The sequence below is a fragment of the Hemiscyllium ocellatum genome, chromosome 1, assembly GCF_020745735.1.
Source record: "Hemiscyllium ocellatum isolate sHemOce1 chromosome 1, sHemOce1.pat.X.cur, whole genome shotgun sequence".
In the NCBI taxonomy this organism is placed as follows: Eukaryota; Metazoa; Chordata; class Chondrichthyes; order Orectolobiformes; family Hemiscylliidae; genus Hemiscyllium; species Hemiscyllium ocellatum.
The window spans coordinates 98,309,425-98,333,722 of NC_083401.1; the positions used below are offsets into that span (position 1 = coordinate 98,309,425).

The 24,298-nt window shown below is 37.6% G+C and overlaps 1 protein-coding gene across 4 annotated transcripts in view; it reads left to right on the forward strand.

Annotated features, from left to right (window-relative positions):
- Positions 1-24,298, forward strand: part of tec (tec protein tyrosine kinase) — a 162,230-nt gene that overhangs the window by 124,180 nt on the left and 13,752 nt on the right. For all 4 annotated transcript variants that reach the window (XM_060824401.1, XM_060824420.1, XM_060824412.1 and 1 more), the window contains exons 11-16: positions 527-660; positions 8,241-8,315; positions 8,982-9,153; positions 10,633-10,849; positions 14,742-14,806; positions 22,931-23,049. In XM_060824401.1, coding sequence (XP_060680384.1) covers positions 527-660; positions 8,241-8,315; positions 8,982-9,153; positions 10,633-10,849; positions 14,742-14,806; positions 22,931-23,049 — 782 coding nt within the window. The remainder of the gene's footprint in view (positions 1-526; positions 661-8,240; positions 8,316-8,981; positions 9,154-10,632; positions 10,850-14,741; positions 14,807-22,930; positions 23,050-24,298) is intronic.

Genomic DNA, 24,298 nt, shown 5'->3' on the forward strand with positions numbered 1-24,298 from the left:
CTCCTGCACCTATTGTCTATTGTCTATTGAGGACTGTAGATGCTTGAGAGTCAGAGTCAAAAAGGGTGCACTGGAAAAGTACAGAAATCAGGCAGCATCCGAGGAGCAGGAGAGTTGACATTTCAGGCATAAGTCTTCATTGGGCATTTGTGCTGAAGGGTTTATGCACAAAACGTTGACTCTCCTGCTCCTTGGATGCTGCCTGACCTGTGCTTTTCCACTTCCACTTTTTTCGACTCTCACCCTCTTTGCATCACTGTTTGTACATGCTTTGGGAGCCTAGCTACTGCTCCTGATTGGCAATCTAAAATTAATCCACATTTTGTATCTTCGAGACAGAATTCTTGATAAGTGCAAGGGATCTTTTTAGGTCAAAGTGGGACGAGATTAGCTTAGTGGCCAATATAACAGAGTTCCCACTGCTGTCTATTGAGCTGTCTAAATCCAATGTTCGCAAGTCTATTTGCTAATGATTTAAAAAGAAATGTTATTGTTAAAACTTTAACAATGTGTATTTCATTTCCAGAGATGGCAGTGGATCAACTCGACATTACCATATAAAGCTAACCCAGGGACCTGTCAGACAGTATTACTTGGCAGAAAAACATTTATTTAACAATATTCCTGAATTGATTGAGTACCATCAACATAATGCAGCAGGTAATGAAATAAAATACATTTTGTTGGTGACAATTTAACAGATTTATCATTGTATCATTGAATTGTATCTTGTAATTAATGCTGACAGAGAGTTGAAACTATGATCAGTGGGAAGTGATGGTAAAGCAGAAAAGGAATCTCAAGGGAAAATGGGAATAGGGAAGAGACCAGGGCGAATAGTAAGGTGTTAAGGAACAAAAGTGAAATAGAAGTTGGATGAACTAAAAGAGTAAAATTACGAAGTTTGGAGGCACAATTGAGTGATATGAATGTGGTGAAACAATATCTTTTAAAACCATATTGAGTTTGTAGCATTAATAAATAATTGAGGTTATTAATGCTACCTTAATTTAAAAAAAAACATCCAGAGCTTTTACTACATAGCAACAATGATAAAATAGAAAGGGTGCAAAGTCGAGTCTGGCAAAGATAGACTTATCAATTTACCCTCAGAGGCAGGGAAGCTTTCAGGAGCAATAGTGCGACAGAGTTAGTCGTCATTTGGGAGGGTAAGATTAATTAGAGAAATCCAGAATGGATTTATTAATTATCCATGAATAACTTGCTGAAGATTTTTCATAAGATAACAGGTGATGAGGGTAATGCTGTAATGTGATGTACGCGGACTTCCAAAACACATTTGATACAGTGCTGCACAACAGACTTGAGTAAAGTTTGAGCTTGTGTAATAAAAGGAATTATTAAAATGAAATAATTTGAGTAACAGGAAACAGTAGTTATGAACAATTGCATTTGTACTGGAAAAGATTTGTCATGGTTCCTCAGGGATTTGTATTAGGATCCCAACTTTCTAATGTATTAGTGGTCTAAACCATGATGCATGGGGCATAATGTCCAAACTTGTGGATGATACAAAAATCAGAAATATTGTGAACCATGAAAAACATTATGTTGAACTTTAAGATGACGTAGGTTGGCTCATTTCTACCAACCAGTGGTATCTGAAATTTAATGCAGAGAAATGTGCTGCCCTTCAAAGAACACGCAGAAAATGTAAAATAAAAGCTATAACGCTAAAGGGATGTAGGGCCTATGTATATGCATAAATCATTGAAAGTGGCAGGAGATGTCGACAGTGTGTTCGATAAAGTTTACAGCATCCAATTTTTATCAATGTGGCCTAGAGTACAAAAGTAAAGAAGTTATATTAATCCTGGAAAAGCTGTTTTTTAAAAAAAAAAGCTGGTACTGTCTCAACTGGAATATTGCTCACTGTTCTAGGTACTCTCACTTTTTGAAAGATGTGAAAGCTTTAACATGTGAAGGTGCAGAAAAGTTGCGCAGCAATTGTACCAGGGCTGAGAACTTCAGTTACGTAGCAAGACTAGAGAAGTTAGGACTGTTCTTCTTGAAGAAGAAAATGTTGAAATTAGATTTGAGAGAGGTACTCAAAATAGTGGGTCTCTACAGCATGTAAAGGGAGAAACTGTGTCATCGTTGGTGGAAGAATTGAGAATTAAATAGCACAAATTCAATGTAATTGGAAGGAAAAGCAGCACAAGGAAAAGCATTTTCACACAGTGTATGATTAAGCTCTGGAATGTACTTCCTGAGAATGTGCTGGAGGCAGAGCTAACTGAGGGTTTCAAAAGGAAATTGGATCATTGGCTGATAAGGAAAATTTTGAACGGTTGCAGGAGAGTGTATGAGGTACATTGCTTCTTCAGAGAACCGTTATATGAATTAAAGGCTGAATGGCATCCTATGTGGTAACCATAAGGAATAGATCTTGATGATAATGTGGTTAAGCACTGGAAACACTGATTTAAGGCAATTTATAAACCCTTTCACATGTCATTAATGAAATCTGGAGGGCAAAACAGCCAGTGGTTCTACATTGTTGTATTACAGCCCAAGCAAAGCCACAGATGGAGTTATCAGTTATTTAAATGGCACTACAGCGTCACCCATGTTTTTTGGAAAATACTTGAATGTCAAATCCCCATTGTGCGACCATGAGGTTTTCAGTTTGTTTATTTTACAAAGAAATTGTGCACTGTACAGAGAATGCACATGAGTGAGGGAGCATTCTCTGGAAGTGAAATAAGTACAGGGAAGAGAGTGCAAGCAGATGTAAGAGGATCTGCTGCTACACAATTTCTCCACAAGTATGTCCAGGTGTAATTCCAGGGATGCACAAGGACTACAGGTTTGGAATGACTGGTGATTTGTACTTTAATAAAAGGAACATGATAATGAAATTGACTGAAATCACAAAAGTTAGAATTTTTCAGAGGCTGTGAAAGATGTGGAGAAGTAAGATAAAATTTCAATGCCAAGAAGGAAGGAATTTTGGGAGAGAAAAAAAAGCAAGTAATAGGAATACAAAAGCAAGATATTACAGATGCTGGAAATCTGAAATTAAAGCAGGAAAATGTGGAAATACTCAGCAGATCTTTCTGTTTTGATGAAAGGTCACTGCCCTGAAATGTTAGCTAGTTTTCTCTCAAATGAATTGAAGGCTGCAATTCGTAGAAAAGAATTGTGGTGGAAACAATTCATGGGGAAGATGTGAAGAGTATGTGGTTTGTTTTTGGCTCACGTTGTTCTTTATTTAAAGTGATATGCAAAAGAAGCAAGGGTAATATGGAGAAAGTACTTTTTCACTCAGTGAGGAGTTACAGTATGGAATGCACTGCCTGGAAGAATGATGGAGGCTCATTCAAATTGAGACTTTCAAGAGAGCATTGATGATTACTTGGATAGAAAATGCAAGTGAGGCAAAAGCAGGAGGTTGAGGTACTTATTTGAGTACTCTGTGCAGACGAGATGTTGGTCGAATGTTGTCCTCCTGTTCTATAACAACTCTGTGATGTAGTCAACAAAAGATATTGTAGTAGACAATCAACAGGATGCCTGGGGATTGAGGGAACAAGAGCATTTGAAAGAGCAAATTCATAACTTCCTGAACATGCAAATGAAGTAGATATAGCCAGAAAGAAATATGCTTGGAATCCCGCTGAGGAAGTTGATTCACAGAGGAAAAAAAGTGAACGCAGATTCCGTGAGATTAGCAAAACAAACTGAGCAGACTCTAGCATGTGGTTGACTATTTATTGATTTTAGTTCAGCCTTCAACACCACAGTTACAACATGCTCATCTCCAAACTTGAGTCCTCTGACTCTGGTCACCATTGAGCAACTGCATCCTCAACTTCCTAATCTGTAGACCACAATCAGTAAGGACAGGTGATGACATCTCCTCCCCAATAATCCTCAACTTTGGTCCCCTGCAAGGATGTGTATTCAGCCCCTTATTGCACTCCTCCTACACTCTCAACAGCTCTAACTCTACTTGCAACTTTGCTGATGATACCACAATGGTTGTTTGAGATCCAACCTACTATTAGGCAGAGTATAGGAAAGAGATAGGCAGCTGAGTGGCATGGTGTAAAGACAACAATCTCAGCCAAACAAAAGAGCTGACTGTTGACTTCATGAAGCGGAGTGGAGGATACTACCCCTGTTTGTATCAATGGTGCTGAGGTGGATGTGGCTGAGAGTTTCAAGTTCCTAGGTGTGAATATCACCAGCAATCTATCCTAGTCCACCCATATTGATGCTATGCCTCTACTTTCTCGGAAGGCTAAGGAAATTCGGCATGTCCATAATGACACTTACCAATGTTTATAGATGCACTTTAGAAAGGATTCTATCCAAATCCATCACAACTTTGTATAGCAACCAATTCTGCCCAAGACTGCAAGAAATTAGAGAGTTGTGAACGCAGCCTGGTCCGTCATGGAAACCAGCCTTCTGTCCATTGACTCCGTCTATACTTACTGATGCCTTGGGAAAGCAGCTAACATAATCAAAGAATCTCCCATCCCGGTTATACTCTCTTCCACCCTCTTCCATCGAACAGAAGATGCCAAGTTCAAAAATATGCACCAACATATTTAAAACCTCCCCCCCCACCCCCTGAATTGACCCCTAATATATTAGAGTTGGTCTTTCTCTGCACGTTTTCTGTTGCTGTATTATGATATTCTGCATTCTGCTCTATTACCTGGATGTACTAATGTAAGGTATGATTTATTTGGTTAGCATGTAAAACAATACTTTTCACCGTATCTCAGTACATGTGACAATAATAAATCAAATCAGATCAAACCTCAAAAGGACAAAAGGCAGTCCAGATTCATGATAATTAACTGGTGGATAGCCAACTTCATTTGGGCAAGAATGGACCTCAGCCGGGTAAATTGGAATTAAAGTTTGACAGGAGGAAACTGTAACTGAACAGTTTGGTTACCTTCAAGGAAGAGATGGTTCAGACACAACTGAGGTTTATTGCCTCAAAAGTTTTATAAAAAAAAGAAAATGGGCAAACAAAACCCAGAGCTCCCCGAATGAAAGAGAATGTAGAGTCATAGAGACGTACAGCATGGAAACAGACCCTTCGGTCCAACCCATCCATGCCGACCAGATATCCCAACCCAATCTAGTCCCACCTGCCAGCACCCAGCCCATATCCCTCCAAATCCTTCCTTTTCATATACCCATCCAAATAAGATAAAGAAGAGAAAGTGTGTGCTAATGGCATGTGTCAAGTAGAAAATACAGTTGAGATCCAAGCTGAATATGGACCAGTCGGAAAAGGAGGTGAGAAATCAAATAAGAGTAGCAAAAACGAATTATGAAAAGAAACTGACAGCAAACATATAAAGTGGAAATCCAAAATCTTCTACAGGCATGCAAACAATGAAAGGGTATTTAAATGAGAATTAGGGTCAAGAAGGGGGATTTACACAGGAGGAAGGGGAATGAATGAGGTGTTAAATTAATATTTTGAATTCACCTTTACTAAGAAAGGGGAAGCTGCCCAGGCTATAGTAGAGGAGGAAACTCTAGTCTCGCATAATTGATGAAGAGGTGATATTGGACAGGCTATTGATACTTAATGTTGGTAGTTACAGAAGCAAATGAGGTGGAAGTAAGTAAATTGAAGGAAGTGCAGTGGAACATGCAGCAGAACTGGCAATCTTTCCATTTTCCCTCGATTCTGGGGTAACCCCAGAGGAATGAAGATTTGCACATGTTACACCCTTATTCAAAAATGGTTGGAATTTGCCCAGTCAGTATAACTTCAGGAGTAACTTCTCAAAACAATTACTTGGGGTAGAATTGAATATTCATACAGAAAACCTTGGGTGAGTTGGCAATTGCAGCACAGATTTCATAAGGGAAAATTGTCTTAAACAAATTTGCTGGAGTTTTTTGAAGAGATAATAGAGGGAGTTGTTGAGGGTCATAACAGATCTGTGCGAAAAGTTATTACTCATTGAATAAAAGGGACTGTAGCAACATAGATTAAACAAAAAACTAGCTGAGGGATAGGAAATAAAGTGATGGTTGCTGGATAATTTTCAGACTGTAGAAAGGTTTACGGTAGATTACCTGAGGAGTTCGTTTTTCTAATGTACCTTAATGATCTAATTCTTCACTTGCAGGGGGCAGTTTTTCAAGTTTGCACATGATATGAACTTGGTAACTTTGTAAACTGTGAGGAGAATAATGTAAAATTACAAAACACTTTGGCATGTAGGTGGAGGAAACAGTAACAAATGAAGATCAATGGGGAGCAGTGCAAGATAATGCATTTGGTAGAACAAAATGAAAATATAGTATAAAATAAAGAGTCCCCACTGTAAAGGGTGTGCAAGAGCAGAAAAACTTGGATGTCTTTGTGCGTAAGTCATAAAATATGGCAGAACAGGTAAAGCAAGCAACTAGTAAAGCATACATTATTCCAGACTTAATATCATAGGGGCTAGAATATGGGGCATGTATAAGATGTCACTTAAACGTCAGCTGAAGAACACTGTTCAGTTCTAGGTGCCATGCTTTAAGTGGATGTGAATACATTGAAAGCCATGCAGAAAAGGTTTATAGAAATGGTTTCTGGGATCAAAAGCTTCAGTTATATAGATCAACTGGAGGAGCTGGGACTGTTTTTGGAGAGGAGCAGGCTGAAAAGAGATGTAATAGAAGTTTTCAAAATTGTGAGGAAATAGGACAGAATAGAATTATAGAATCCCTATAATGTAGAAATAGGCCATTTGGCCCAACAAGTCCAAGTTCACACTGATCCTCTGAACTGTATCTCACCCAGACCCATTACCCATACCCCATTGCTGTACATTTCCCCTGACTAATGTACCTAGCCTATACATCCCTGAACACTATGCAATTTAGCATAACCAGTTCACCTAGCTTGCACATCTTTGGACTGTGGGAGGAAACTGGAGGAAACCCACGCAGATACTGGGTGAATGTGCGAACTCCACACAGACAGTCTGTGAGCCGGGAATTGAACCTGGATCCCTGGTGCTGTGAAGTAGCAATGCTGACCACTGAGCCACTGTGATACCTATTTCTTCTCATAAAAGGATCAAGAATGATTGAGGGTGCAGATACAAGTTAATTTGCAAACAAAAAACACATTTTACGTGAGACAAGATTTTTTTAACATAATGAGTAGTTAGGGTCTGGAATGCATGCCTGGAAATGTATTGGAGGCAAGTACAATTGAGGCATTCCAGTATTCTTTTAAGAGCATGTCAGATGATTATTTAACTAGAAACAATATTCAGGAAAGCAGCAGAGTGCTACTGGGTCATAATGCTTATTCAGAGAGCCAGTGCAGACATAATGGGCTGAACAGCTCCTTGTTGCACCATAATAATTTTATTATTCAGGGAATGATGGCAACACATTCAAGCACGGATTTCATAGGGAGCTAGATAAACATCTGAATAGATGACAATTGTGGGGCTATAGTCAAAAGGCAATGTTTAAGACTAACTAAATTGCTCCCACAGAGTTCCAGCATGGACTTGATGGGCCTAATGGCCCCTTCTGTGCTGTAACCTTTTGATAATTCTATAAATAAAACAGAGTTGTAGAATCCTACAGCATGGAGACAAGCCCTTTGGCCCAAACTGGTCCATGTCGATCAAAATGTCCATCCACGCTAACCCCATTTCCCTGCACTTGGCCCATATCCTTCTAAATCTTTCCTATCCATGTATTTGTCCAAAAACCTTTTAAATGTTGTTAATGTACCCATCTCAACCACTTCTGCTGGCAGCTCATTTCATATGCATACCAACCTCTAGTATTACACATTAGTAAGTACCCCTTACCACCCCTTAGTATTTTTAGTTTTATTATTAGATGCACAGAGTACAAGAGCAGAGAGTTGATAAAGTATGCTTTGTACTTTACTGTGTTAAGTTTCGTTAAGTACATTAGTTGTAAAATTGGAAATTAAAGGCTTGTGGTGGTGGAGACAAATCAAACATTATGGAGTCTGGTTTGTGGATGAAAAATGAATGCTGGAGCACTGTTCCAAAGTGTGATCTCCAATTTTGCTGGAAGTATGCCAGCTACCAAAGCAAAAGATGGTGATCTCAGGTATCCAAGGTTCAGCGAAAGAAAGATGTTGGGTCTGTTGTGTTTGTAAATTTCAGCTGTCAATTCTAGTGCACTACATAAAAGAAAATGAACAAATGTCAAAATATTACCTTGGTTAATACCTGGAGGTGTTGTTTTAGGTCTTGTCACACGGTTACGATATCCAGTGGGCCGTAAAGGACGATCTGCACCTACAACTGCTGGCTTTAGCTATGGTAATGTAACTGCCTGATTTTACATTTGTTCAGAAACTGCTAGATTTTTAAAAAACTGTCAAATGTACCAACTTATAGCGAATGCTATATTATTTTTTCAGTCAATTGAAGCTTTAAGTTAAATGTTTGCAGATCATCTGATCCAATTCAACAAATAACAGTGCAAACATTCATATCTTTAGAGCTTATTGCTAGATGCTATTGATTAAGTTGCATGCTGCTACCTTCTGATTTACTTCTTTAATAAACTTTCTTTTAGTGCCAGTGGGTGTAATATTTGTTGGAGAACCAGAATTGTTGATTTTCCACTCAGAAAAATTCCATCAAAATGTTTTCTCTTACCTTGAAGTATGTTGTTTAATAATTTGCTTTTGTTACCACAATATTGCTCAATTTTGAATCTGGATGCCAGCTGATGTCTGTAACAAAAATATACGACCCAATTATATATTTTTTCAATTGCTCATATATCTTCTATGTTTAGTGCATTGTTATAACAATCTGTTTTTCTGTAGTGTTAGTACTTTATGACTAAGGTGACTAACATTGGCAAAATTTGTGTTATACAGTTGCAAATAATTTTAAGCCGTTGAATTTTTCTTATAGCTTTGGGAGTTTCTGTTGCCTTTACATAGTTGAACACAGTTGCTTAATTATTTTACACAGATAAATGGGAAATAAATCCATCTGAGCTAACATTTATGAAAGAGCTGGGAAGTGGACAGTTTGGAGTGGTACGTTTAGGAAAGTGGCGGGCTCAACACAAAGTAGCAATTAAAGCAATTCGTGAAGGTGCAATGTATGAAGAGGATTTCATAGAAGAAGCTAAAATCATGATGTGAGTGACTGTGCGTTAATTTTAGATTTCTGATACACTTTGTGGTTCATTAAGTTGTTGGGTAACAGATTAAAATTCTAAGTTCTAATCACATATTTCCATGGATTTAACAATATTAGTAGAAGGATTAGAGGCGATAGAAGGAAAATCATATTTATCCAGAGGATGATGGATGTCTGGAATTCAATGCTGGGTTTGTTAATTCAGTCAGAAAGCTACAGGTTATCTCAAGAATCTGGATGTATATTTGAAGAACTAGCCTTTAAGGTTATGGACTAGGTGCTGCAAAGTGGAATTAGAATATGCAGTTAGATTAATCAGAGTTGAAGAATGTAGTGCCAGTCAGGCTGCTGTTCAAGGAGCAGGAGAATTGACGTTTCAAGCATAAGCTCTTCATCAGGAATCATTGTTTTGAGCATAAGCTCTTCATCAAGTACAAATTCACCCCCTACGTGCGCGCGTGCACGCACACGCACACACGCATACATACACACGTACGCGCACACACGCACACACACACACGCACATACACATACACACACACACACACACACACACACACACACACACACACACACACACAAGTTTGTGGGATGAATTTGTACTTGTAGAATAATATTTTAATTTGCTCAAAAACTGCATGAATCCATGTAAGATTCTTTAAATCCCTTTTTTAAATGAGAATCAGTCTGAACATTGGGGCACAGGCAGCCTCACACAGGGCACCTCACAGTTTCAATGCATTATCTGGGCCAACATGGCACCTATTGTTAAAGTTCACTTGAGAATGTAACTTCAAGAAAGTTCTGGGACTTACATATGAGAGAATGGAATCCAACATTCTCATTCTAAAAGATGAGAGACTTAACAAACAATCCAGGTCTTTTTCACTATATATTTTCAGTTACATCACACTAAATTTTTGCTATAGGTTCTGTGTCCTAAGATCTTATACTCCACAACCACCTGATGAAGGAGCGACGCTCCGAAAGCTAGTGCTTCCAATTAAACCTGTTGGACCATAACCTGGTGGTGTGTACTTTTTAACTTTGTCCACCCCAGTCCAACACTGGCATCTCCAAATCATGTTAATGTTAGCTCCCTGTTCTTGATCACGATTGTTATTGTGAGTATGTGTGTGGATCTAGATGAGAATAACATATGATTCTGTTGTGATATTTTTGTGTCTGGATAATCTTCCAACATTCACAGTGAAGGCTTGCTGGATGAGGCATTTAAGATAACCTTTTAAGCTATATCCAGGAAAAACTAAAGATCTTCAGGAAGAGTAGAAATAAATATGCAGATAAAAGAGAGAGTAAGTGAAAAGTAAATAAGGCAAGTTAAGTTATAGGCATTTCAAATACATTTATAATTTTGGTTTTAGATCAGTTTCATGTTCCATAAACAGAATAGTGATATAAAATCTGTGTGTTTTGAGGAATTAAATATTCACTGACATGCTTGATTTATCTATAGGAAATTATCTCATCCAAAATTAGTGCAATTGTATGGAGTTTGCACACAGCAGAAACCAATATATATAGTGACTGAATTTTTGGAACTTGGTTGTCTGCTGAACTATCTTCGACAAAGAAGAGGGCAGTTAAACAATGAAATGTTACTGAGCATGTGCCAGGATATATGTGATGGCATGTCATATTTGGAAGCAAGTGGATTCATACACAGAGATCTGGTAATTTCTTTAGTTACTTACATATTGCAACTGTATGTAATGAGTTGTTTGGCCCTTGAACATCTAATGTCAAGTTAGGCTTTCTGATAGTGGATAAAATTATATGACATAAGTAAACAGCACTTGTTATCTATACTTGGTTATGGCATTGATCATACATTTATTTGCTTTTTCTTCTTTATTTTGGGTTTGTTTTTCACTGTATGTTGCATAGAATATGCCCCCCCTCCTCCATGCCCCAATGGCATCCTTCAGTCTGCGTAAATAGATACAACAGATAAACCCATTGGGGATATGTTGGTTCCATATGGTGCACTTTGCAGATGGCTGAAGAGACCAATCCGTGAGAAACACGTTCTATCACAATATTCTGTGTGAAGTGGTGATCCCGTAATGTATGTTGTTGTTTTCAAAGTTGATGTCTGTTGCCAATCTGCTGGGTTACTGATCATATGCACGCTGGCGCACAAATGATATCACCTATTTCATTGTTTCTTGAATGTGATAATTAGTATTTAAGGATCCCATACTGAAAGCTCCTTCAAGTGGAGCTTTGGGTGTCCTACTAAGTCATCTGGCCCCAGTTGCTTCACAATACAGAGGATTGTGCGTTTTATTGCATTCTGTGAATGTGACGATCAAGCGTAAACACCTGTCCTCGAAGAGTGCAGGAAGTACTTGGATGCATTGCCTTTTAGAGCATTACTACACTTGTGATTTTGTACTTCCATGAGGTACTCAGAATCACAAACAGCAAAAGTGAAGGCTATTGAGCTTCCCTTCCGGATAGCTGTCAGTCACCATATTTTGTAACCATGCATCGTTATTGATACGACAGCCCTTATAAACCAGCATCTAGGCCCTAACAGTCAGCTTGATGTTATTCAGTCCATGGTTGGTAAATCAGCCAGAGGTGACATTTGCTTTTCCAATGTAGGTTGTCGGGTTTGACATTAAGGGACAGAATTGCCTGTTTCCATGGATCCAAAATAACAAAATTTCCTAACCATTTCCAGCATGGAGTTCCATCACTTAAACAATAAACACATAGGAACAGACCATTTAGTCCAATCAAACTATAGTAAAACAGAAATAGCTGGTGAAATTCAGCAGGTCAGGCAGCATCTGTGCAGTAAAAGCAGAGTCAGCATTTCGGGTCTAGTGACACATCTTCAGAACTGCACTGGTGGCTATAACTCACTTTATACCTCATCTATATTCCAACTTTATATACCTAATTTCAGCCTTAAGCATATATTTTTAATTCTTTCTCTTAAATGCTCTCATCTAGTTCCCTTTTGAAAGCATCTAAGCTTTTGTCTCAACTACTTCCTATGGTAGTGAATTCTACTTCCTAACCACAGTCTAAGAGAAAAACATAAGAAATAGGAGCTGAGAGTTGGCCATTTGGCCCTGCAGTCTGATCCGTCATTCAACAAGATCATGGCTGGACCTCTATCTTAACTCGTTTCTATACTATTCCCAAAACATTTAATTCTCTTAATTAAAGGTTAAGAGAATTTCTTTTTTAAAAGAAATCTGTCAATCTCGGTCTTAAATTTACAAATGACTGAGTATCCATAGTTCTGTGGGATAAAGATTCTAAAGATGCACTGTTTTCTGAGTAAAGAGTTTTCTCTTTATCTCGCTCCTAAATGCTGACCCCATATTCTAAGACATTCCCAGTGAGGGAACGTTTCTCAGCATCTATTCTGTCAAACCCCTTTAGGGGTTTTTATGTTTCATTCAATGACATTTCATTCTTTCAAATTCCAGGCTTTGTCACTCAATTGCTCATCATTAGGCAGTTTTCATATTCTCATTCTCAGCAAATTACTATGGAGGTGGTGGATTGAGGTCTTTAAAAGGTAAATAATTGACCACTTGAAGTCCTCTGTAAGATTAAGAATGGGTGAGCTAACAGGATCTTCCTCACCTATTTTCCAGACCTCAGCCAAAACCATTTAAGGAGACCAGGTTGGGATAAGCTGGAAAGTGATGGATTACTATTTGTTACACTTGATGAGCTTCATTCCCCTACTCTCGCTCCTATTGAACATGTACTAAGTGGGTAGGGATATAAAATCCTCCCACTGACTTAGTGTAAGAGTTTAAAATACAGAAGTGATCAAAACAACATCTCTTTGAATTGAACTATACAGTAGTGAAGCATGAGCATTTTGTAACTACTGAATTATGAAAGAGAAATGTTCCGAACTGTTCTCTTGGCCAATATGTTGCTGATCCAACAAAGAATGACTTATTACCCAGAACCAAGTCAAGTCATGAAATGGGACAAGTTGATGACCCAAAAATAAGGGAACATTTGAGACCAGTGACTATAAAATAATTCAAAATTCAGTCTAAGTATAAAAACAAATAATTAGTGGATAACAGAAAAAAGTCCTGATGAAGTCATACTGGACTCCAAATGTTCATTTCCATTTCTCTTTCCAGAGGTGCTGCCAGACCCACTGAGTTTCTTCAACACTTACTGTTTCTATTCCAGATTTCCAGCAACTGCAGTATTATGCTTTTTTTAAAAGTAATGGATTAATGCTACTTGACTGGGAAAAGCAAATTATAGCACAAAAAAGGAGACCCTGACAGGACTAAAGGAAAAGAAAGTTGGCAAGCAGTTTCAAGACCTCTTCCAAAAATGACATCAAATATTGCACTAAGGGGAAATTTTTTTAGCTTGAAAATTAGCTTCAAGGAAAGAAAATGCTGATAGTAACATTCCTCTTGTCCTTGTCTTCAAATCTGTGCCAGCCATTACTCCTCAGACTTGAAGTTAAATTCCAGAACTACACAGTTAGTAAATTTTGCCAGCCACTCAATGTCCAAGTAATAGCTACTTGTGCTGCAACTCCAAGCACCAAGAGCGTATACAAAAGCAGTTCAGAATGAGCACCATGACCAACAAGTTCTTCTTCCAAGTAACACAGCATTGTAACTTGGAGCAACATCACAATTCCTTTGCTGTTGCTGGGCCAACATCCTGAAACTTCCTGTCTGCACGTAAAATATGGATGCACCAGTACAAAGTGGCTTACTGTTATCATCTTGATGGAAATTAGGGATGGGCAATAAATATTGTCACTTATTAGTGGCACTCACATCCCATGACTAGTTTAAAAAAAAGTTTACAACTAAATCTAGATTTTATCTGGGTGAGCAATGATAGGATTACTAAGAATAAAAGTCCCACTCGATAAACTAATGTGAATAACCTGACATTTTACATGGTAAGGGTTATGGTTGAAGAAAGGTCATAAGACTAACTGCAGTTGCCATGTGGCAGGAATTTATAACTAGAACTTGAAAATGGTAAACTTGCATTGGCATTTTCCATTATCAGTATAGATTCAGGCATTTATTCAAAGAAAATTTGGAAATATCTCCATACAGAAATAATATTATGTGGGATTGGAATTTGTTTTGATATTATTTTTATGCCAGCTAATTTAAACAATGTAAATATATCGGCAAATCCATTTGAATCGTTCTGACTTTAAATGATAAGTTGTAATGTTATGGGGCTAGGATTAATTTGCCTCTTCCTCTCAGATTTTTACATACCTGTTAAATTCTCAGATAATTGAGAAAGTCCTAAGCAAATGTATTATATATCACAAATGAGCTAAATTCTGCAAGGTAGCAATTTAGAACACATGCCTATCTACCAAAATGGCATTTATCCTCAATAAAACAACTTGAGTGTGATTTTTGATTAAATTTGAAATATTTGAATGGGAATTTGTTCCACTCCCCAGCCCATGATTGTTATGTTAGCTCATGTAAGTATTTGAAAACGTTTCTACAGAAAAGGGTACAATTAGAAAACCCAGATCTTATATTTTCAGAAAATATGTTGTGCTTGTCTTTTTAGGCTGCCAGAAACTGCTTGGTGAGTGACTCACATGTGGTGAAAGTGTCTGATTTTGGAATGACCAGGTAAAATACAGTATTAGTATAAAGCCCATTTTTGGATACAACAATAATCATTTTATATAAAGTCTTTAGTGAAATAAAATATCCACAGGCACTTCAGAGGATCGTTATGACACCAGATTGTATGTACTGTTAGGTAATATTTTGGTCAAAACTTGGTTTTTCCTGCCTTAAAGAAGGAAACAAGACAGAAGGCTTTTAGGGATGGTATTCAAGAGCTTATGGCCTGAAGATATGGCTGTCAATGGTGGAGCAATTAAAATCTGCACGCTTAAGCGCAAGGGCTGAGGAGACAATTATAGAGATGGGGATGGAGGGGTTTGGAAATGACTGTGAGAATTGTAAAAGCAATTGGTTTTACCAGAAGCCAGTGTAGTAAAGCGAGCACAGGATGAAATGTAATTAGGACTTCATGTGAGTTGAAATGCAGGCTGCAGTTGTAGGATGCCATTAGGAGTGTGTGGGAATGATCAGGTCTACAGATAAGTAAGTTAAGCTTATTGACAGTTATTGACTTATTGACAGTTCTGTAACTTATTAATAATATGAAATTGAAATCTGAGCATCCAATGTAACATTAACAAACAATAGCTTTCCAGGGCAATGTTTGTGTAAAAAACTAGTGAATAGAATTTAGAGAGATCATAAACATTGAGAAGACTAAAGCCAATGTTCAGTTAGAGAGAAAATCTGCTTATCCAGCATTGGATGTTTGATAAATAGTACATTAATTTAGTAACAATGTATTCTTTCAGAAAGATGGTGGTGAGGTAGTGCTGGCTATTAGCAGAGTGCAAGTGAAGGCTCATATCGCATTTTTGAATAATATTACTGATGGACAGCTTGTGATTGTGAAATCATAGAGGCCAATCATAGAATCTTTACAGTGTGGGAACAGGCCATTTGACCATTGAGTGCTCACTAGCCCACTGCAGAGCATCTCACCCAGGCCCACCAAGCCTATCCCTGTAACCTTGCATTTCCAATGGCTAATCCATTTAGCCTGCACATCTCTGGAGGTTATGGGCAATTTAGCATGGCCTATCCAACCAAACTGCACATAATTGAACTGTGGGAAGAAACCGGAGCACCCGAAGGAAACCCACATGGAGATGGGGAGAATGCAAAAATTCCACACAAATAGTTGCCCAAGAGTGAAATTGAACCTAGATCCTGGTGCTGTGAGGCAGCAGTGCTAACCACTGAGCCTCCATGCTGCCTGAAGTTAGGTGAAACAAATCATTAAAAGAAAACTTCCTATTATTGCAGTCCTTCAGTTGTTTCAATGTCTGTTTGCAAACTAAAATATAGCTCCATACATAACTGTAATTAAAAGTCTCACAACATGACACACATCTCCCTGTGTATATTAAGGTCACTTCCTGTGTCATACAATGATAATAGGAAATTTGTAAATCAACAGATCACACATTGAAACAATCCTACATAAACATTTGTAATCAAAAACGTTATCTGATTTTAGTATCTATCAGTAAACATTAAAAATTATTACATTTTCATCCACTCTTTTACTTTTAGTAACATGGTAATTTTTGATTACAAAAATAAGCTTTACCAAAAGGTTCATAGAAATTTTAAAAATACGTATTTGAAATCTTTAAATTACCTAATTGTGTTGTTCAACATGAGCTTATTTTAATTCAGTTTCTTTTTTACGCAGAGCGTGAAATCATAGTATTCTGACCATGTACAGTTAACAAAATTCCCATCACCACTTAAATAGTTCTCAGTTACAGCTAGACTTCACCTACCTGAGGGACATGTGGGCCCCACTTCTGTCTCACTACCAGCAGTTCTTACCTATTGTCACCTGCTTGTTGCCCCATTTCTCAATTCTGACCTTGTTTTCTTTTAGGCATGCCTCCTTGAAGTGCTCCCAAGGTACCTAATTCCCTGATAAATTCCTTTTCAGTCACTAGATTTGGAAAACAAGAAGCAGAGAGAAAACAATAACAAATACACAATGGTGACAGCTGGGAGATTGAATCCTGTGATTTAATGTGCATAATGCACAAGAGAACATAATTTCTTTTAGTCTATTTTATTTGAATTCTTAAGTGCACTGGGGCACAGTTCTTCTCAGATATCCTTAATGTACTTCCTTATGTTACTAATGATGGTCAGTTGTTGTTGGTGACCTCTCAAAACATCATTGTCCTTTGGAATTTTCTCTAACAGGGTGTAGTGGCTTTAAATTATTGAATGCATTCAAGCCTGTATTAGATTTTTGAACTACAAGGGAGCCTATGGTCAAGGGAAGTAGATGGGGAAGTGTAGTTAGAGTCGCAATTCGGTAAACCATGATCTTGTTGCATGGCCTTTGAATGGTCAGTATAAAGCAGGCAACTGAAGTTCAAGATTACAGTGTACATGCACTGAAGGTAAAGTAGCTATAGTCTTACCAGATCATAGGGCTGTTCTGTCATTAGAAATAGATAACTAATTTAACCTGAGGCTCACTACGACTCGCCTCTGGGGAGAGGTTAATAAAGTGAATCCTTCGTGATAACCTCAGCTCGTGTGGGAATTCAACCCATGATATTGGCCTCTCTCTCTGTCACAATTAGCTATCTTGCCGACTGTCCTAAGTAACCCTCACACATACACTACTGCTACAAAATCAAATTCCTGTTGCCATTATTTCCAATTCACTGTTTATTTCACTTATCCATTATATGTCCATATTTACAACTACCTGATGAAGTAGCAGTGCTCTGAAAGCTAGTGCTTCCAATTAAACCTGTTGGACACCTGGTTTTGTGTGATTTTTAACTTTGTATACCCCAGTCCAACACCGGCATCTCCATATCATATTTACAATGGGAACTATCTATATAAACTCAAAACTTTGTTTCATTAGGCCTCAGACATTTGATGCAAATTATTCCCTTTTCAGAAAATTCATGAGTGTCCTTTTATAGCACACTAGGAGACCATTTGACCTGTAGTATGTGTGCTAGTTTCTGTGAGGCAGCCAGTTCTATTCCTGGCAGTACATTCCAGATCCTAATTATTCTCTAATAATTTTTTTTTCCCAGTGTCACTTTTGAATCTTTTGACATTCGTCTTAAACCATTGTCCTCATGTTCGTGATTCTTCCAAAACAGAACAGTTCTTTTTCTCTGTACTATGTCCAGAGTTCCCAAGATTTTGATCACCATTATCAAACCTTTTAAAATCTGTATTGCTCTAGCTTCTCCAGTCTATCCATGTAACTGATTCCTGGAAGCATTCTCTGAATCTTTTCTAATGAACCATCTCTAATGTCTGAACATATTTCTTAAAGCATGGGCATAATACTACAATTGAGGCCAAATCATGTTTTGTAAAGGTTCACCAAATATTAAGTTTTTGTAAAATCTAGAATGTCATGTATCTTAACCCCTTTCTTGACCCGCCCTGCTATCTTCAACAACTGTGACCATATATCTTGAGATTTCTTTGCTTCTGCACCCCATAGATTCTTACTTTGTATTCCTTTTCTCACTGTTCTGATAAAAATATATGTCACTCCACACTTCTGTGCATTAAATTTCATCTGCCACTTTGTCAGTCATATCATTAATTTCTCTGTCTCTTGAAGTCTATCACAGTCATCCTCTTTGTTTGCAATACTCCCTCTTTATCATGCACGAAATGTGAAATTGCCCCCTGCCCACTCAAGTCTTTCATTTAATACAGGATAAGAAAATAATTGGTGCTTGTACTAATCCCTGCACAGCATTACAAACTTTGTTCCAGAGACAGCACTTATCACTATTTTTTTCTATCCATGCTGTCACCATCCCTTTAACTTAATGATTTTAACTTTGCTGCCAAGCATCAGGAACTGAAATTTCTTGTATCTAAAAGTAAATAAGTCCATTAAAATATTACACATTTCAAAGTAATTTTCAAAATAACATCTATCAATTTACTGTCTATTGCATTTTATATTCAGTGAAGTTTGTAGTTCAAGGCTGCAGTTTCTCCAAAAACCTTAGATTTATATCTTTAGCCAGATCTTTGATAATATAACTGAATCTTTTGCTTTCTAAGCACAGTAATGGAACAATTTCCAGAGCTGCTTTTGTATTGTGCTGTCAGCACACTGATGGAATATATTCATTTAATTTATAGAAATTTCATTCAATTTTTCTAAATTATTTCAAATGTAGCTAAACAACTGGAGTTTTTATTTCAACAAAAAGGATATAGTTCCTGAGAGAGAGAAAATGATCATTTCCTTGAATATTGCTGAAAAAGACACATTTTCTAAATTTTTCATTTTGCACTTATTAGGTTAGTGCATTCTCTGGGGCAACACTTCTACTATTCAGAGTCCTCTTGCCCCTCATACATCAGAAATGTTGTTTTCCTTTGTTTTTGTAATCCTTGTGAATTGTCCTGATGAAAAGCTCTCACGAAAATGATGTTCAGCAATATTCAAATTCTGTACTATCAAATATAATGTTCTTTTTAATACCTGCTAGTTGTAGAGTCCCTTGCCTTGCCATATTCTCATCCCCTGTTTGTCAAACTTAATTGCATCACTATATTATCTGGAATTCAATTTCTAATAACATTGACTGCATAGTTCAAGAAGACAATTCATCACTACTTTATCAGGGGCAAATCGTGCAATATACGCAGACCAGCCAGCAACACGCATGTCCCATGAGAGAGTAGTGAAATCTCACTTTATCCAGATTGAATTCTACTTGCCACTGATCAGCTCATCTGAGCAGCCCACCTATATCCTACTGTAGTATAAAGCTATCCTTCTCACTATTCACCATCCCACCAATTTTCATAAAATTAGCAAACTATCAATGGATAGGAGACAGAGGGTAGTGATGGAGGGTTTCTTTTCAAACTGGAGGCCTGTAACCAGCAACGTGCCACAAGAACTGTGCTAGGTTCACTGCATTTTGTCATTTACATAAATGATTAGATTAGATTACCATCAATATGGAAACAGGCCCTTTGGCCCAACAAGTCTATACCGACCCCCCGAAGCGTAACCCACCCAGACCCATTCCCCATATGTACCCCTGAGTAATGGGCAATTTAGCATGCCCAGTTCACCTAACCTGCACATCTTTGGATTGTGGGAGGAAACCAGAGCACCCGGAGGAAACCCACGCAGACACTGGGAGAATGTGCAAACTCCACACAGACAGTTGCCCGAGTTTGGAATTGAACCCAGGTCCCTGGCGCTGTGAGGCAGCAGTGCTAACCAATGAGCCACTGTGTTGCCCCTATATTTGGATATGAATATAGGGGGTATGATTTGTAAGTTTGCAGATAACACCCAAAATTGGTAGCATCATTGACAGTGAAGAAGGTTACCTCTCAGTACAATGGGACCTTGATCAAATGGGCCAATGGCCCAAGAAGTGGCAGATGGAGTTTAATTTAAATAAATGTGAGGCACTGCGCTTTGCTAGGTCAAATCAGGCAGTACTTATGCATTTACTGGTAGGGTCCTGTGGACTGTTACTGACCAAAAAGACCTTGGGGTGCAGATTCATACTTTCATTGAAAGTAGAGTCGTAGGTATACAGGATAGTGAAGAAGGCTTTTGGTACACTTGTCTTTACTGGTCAGTGCATTGAGTTTAGGAGTCGGGAGGTCATGTTGCGTCTGTACGGGACATTGGTTGCTGTACCCATTGGACTTCTGGAATACTACATTCAATTCTGGTATCCCTGCTATAGGCAAGATGGCATTAAACTTGAAAGGGTTCAGAGAAGATTTGCAAGGATGTAGCAGGATTGGAAAGTTTGAGCTATAAGGAGAGGCTAACTAGGTTGGGGCTACTTTCCCTGGAGCATTGGAGGCTGTGGGGTGATCTTAGAGGTTTATAGAGGGATAGAGAGGCATAGAGTGACTATTCAAGGTCTTTTCCGCAGTGTCTAGGAATCAAACTAAAGGGCATACATTAAGGTGAGAAGGGAAAGATTTGAAAATGACCTTAAAGACAACTTATTCACACAGAGAGTGATGTGTGTGTGGAATGAGTGCCAGAGGATGTGGTGGATGCTGGTACAATTAAAGTATTTAAAAGGCAGTGGATGGTTATATGCATAAGGGTTTAGAGGAATATGGGCCAAATGCTGGCAAATGGGTCTAGATTAATTTAGGATATCTGGTTAGCATGGATGAGTTGAATGGAAGTGTCTGTTTCCATGCTGTACATTTCTATGCCTCTAAATTTACTGATCAGCCTTCCAAAATTTAAATCAAAATCATTTATATATACCACATGCAGCAAGGGCCCCAACACTGATTCCTGCAGAACATCGCTGGACCCAGGCCTCCAGTCACAAAAACATCCTTTGACCATCATTTCTCTGCTTCCTGCCACTCAGCCAGTTCTGTGTCCAATTAGCCAATTTTTTTGGATCCCATGCGCTCTTACATTTGCTATCAGTATCCTATTAGGCACCTTATCAAAAGACTTACTAAAATCCAAGAAGACTATACGTTTCCATAATTACACACCTGGTCACTTCTTCATAAATTTCAGTCAAGTTAGCCTGATAAACTTGGTCAGATAGAATCTCACTTTTAAAAAATACTTCTAATAAAAAAAACGTGTAGTCCATTGTGTGGGAGAGTAGTTGAGGTGGGTAACCTCACAACCTTTAAAAGAAACTTGGGTAGCATTTGAAATGTCATAACGTGCAAGCTTGTTAGTCTAGAGATGATAGATTGGTGTCACGGACCTGATGGCCTGAAGAGCCTCTTCATACTCTATGGCTGTATGATTCTCATAGGACAGGTTACCTGAAGTTTGGCTAGAATAAATTTTTGGGTTTTTGTGTGCATGGGCATAGCTAGAATTTTACTGATCATAACCATCTATCGTAATAATTTGAAGTGGACTATGTGCTTCCTGCAAACCTAGCTGTGATCATTCTATCTGGTTATTTACAACTGAATGAGTACTGTTGTTCATGGCAGAACCCATCTCAAACTTAAATCAGTTTCCCAGGTTTTCTAATCAACTTTGAACAAAATGGCAATTGCTTGTAATAAAAATATGGAACATTAAAAAGAGCTTTAATATATATTTTCCAATTTTCAAAAGAATTGATGGGATAGATAGAAACTTTTCCCAATGGTAGTGAAGTTGAAGACACTGAGATAAAACCTTACAATTAGAAATAGGCCATTCAGGAGATAAGCTTTACACAAAATATGATGGAAGTATGGAATCCTCTCCAATAAAAATGGTAGATGTTAATAACTTTAATCTAAGGTTGATAAATAATTGCTAGTCATTGGCATTAAGGGATATAAAGCTTTGGCAAGTAACTGAAGTAATAATACAGATTGATCTCATTGAATGATAAAGCTAGTTTGTGAAGCTGAAAGGCCTTTTCCTACTCCTATTCCTTTGTTCAGGGGGTGATTTCTTTATAAACAGTCATCACTTAAAATGTCATCCTAGGGAACATGAGCATTAAAATCTATTGATATTACTGGAAAATAATATTGTCTTAAATTTTTAAAAAAATTAACATTCTTCAAGTAGTATCATAGAATTTGAATGTCCATCTCAACCACTTGAAAAGGTATTTTGGAATATTTATGAAAAGAATAACATCTCTGACAGTGCAGCGTCCATTTACAATTGCACGAGCATGTTAGGTTAGGTAGGTTCCTCAATTTCTGGAGTGCGGTTTCAAACTAAACTTTCAGAGGTGACCAACGAGCTAAACCAAGTTAATGTTAAAACAGTTTGTGAATAAAAATAATGAAAATTTATTTCCACCAGTCAATGAATCTGTAACAAGGAAACATAAATTTGATATTTGAATGAAATGCAAAAAAGAAGAAATTGGAAGTATTTTTGTTTGGATTTATTACAATATTGAATGCATTCGAACAAGTGCTATTGATATGTTTTCAACACTAAATTTCCACCTTGAAACATAACTGACAATTAGAGGAACACTGAATATAATAAGCATGGGGAAGAGCAGAAAAATAGATTATTGTAGATTGACTTTATGTAGAACAAGCATCACTTGTTTGCAATGTGTAAGGTGATCTCTTACGCTCAAGGTTCTATGATTTGTTAACAAATATATCTTTATTTAATTGCATCGTCTTTAGGTATGTCTTGGATGATCAGTACACTAGTTCTTCAGGTGCCAAGTTTCCTGTGAAATGGTCACCTCCTGAGGTGCTACATTATTCTAAGTTCAGCAGTAAATCTGATGTGTGGTCATTTGGTAAGGAACTTTATTTTATATGTGCAAGCATATGTCTCCAAGTATAATTTTTACGTAGAGATGATTTAATGGTAATGTCACCACCCAGAAACCCATGGTTTCAAATTGCCATGACAGCCAATAGAATTTAAATTCGATCAACAAAATCTGGAATCAAAGCTTGATGACCACGAAACGGTCAGATTAGTTTTTAAGACAAACTCCGGAGGAATGCACTTTTGCTGTTATCCCATTACTCCACAGCTCTCAAGATAAAATTACATTTTCTAGTTACTGAGATGGCTAATTTAAGAACCTTCTGTTTTTTAATAAAACGATCTACCATCAAGTGACTAATACAAATTAGCTTGATCTCATTGACTGACTGACTTGACAGACAGAATATTTTGATTAATAAACAGAATTTTTGGATGTTGCCAAAATAAAAGTAGTTCAATGAGAACACAAGAATAGGTTAATAATTTGCAAACATAGAAGAAAAAATGTTAATCATTATAAATAACCACAAACATATACACATGTACCCTTCAGGAGAAAACAAATTAATATATGTGGTAAATAATTGTGGTCTCAGAGCTGATCTCTGTGGCGCTCCACTAGTTTCAGGTTGCCATCTTGAGAATGCCTTCCTCATTCAAACTCTTGTCTCCTATTAAGGAAGCAGGATCACAGGATCTGAAATGTTAACTCCACTTTTGCTTCACAAATGCTGACTCTCTCTAGCAATTTGTTTTTGTTTTGGTCTTCTATTAGTTACCAATCCTCTTTCCATGCTAATGTGCTACTTCCAAAACTGTGGGCTCTTACCTTGTTAAATAGCCTAATGGCACTTATGAACATCTTCTGAAAATTCAAATATATTATTTTCTCCTCAAAGAGTTCTAGTAAATTTGCTAAGCATGGTTTTCCCTTCATGAAGCCAAGCTGATGCTACTTGATAATACTATGTATATCTAAATGCTCTGCTGTTACTCATTTATAATTATGTCTAACATTTTCCCAACAACAGATGTTAAGCTAACTGGCTTGTAAGTCGCAATCACAGAATTGTTACAGTACAGGAGCAGGCCATTTGACCCCTCATGCCTGGGTTGGTTTTATTACCTAGTACTAATCACCCGCCTTTCTCCATATCCCTGCACACTGTTTCTGTTGAAAAAATCATCCAGTGCCATCATGAATGCTCTGTGAAGATGACATAAAAGTCTGCACAGATATTTAGACAGGTTAAGTGAGTGGGCAAAATCTT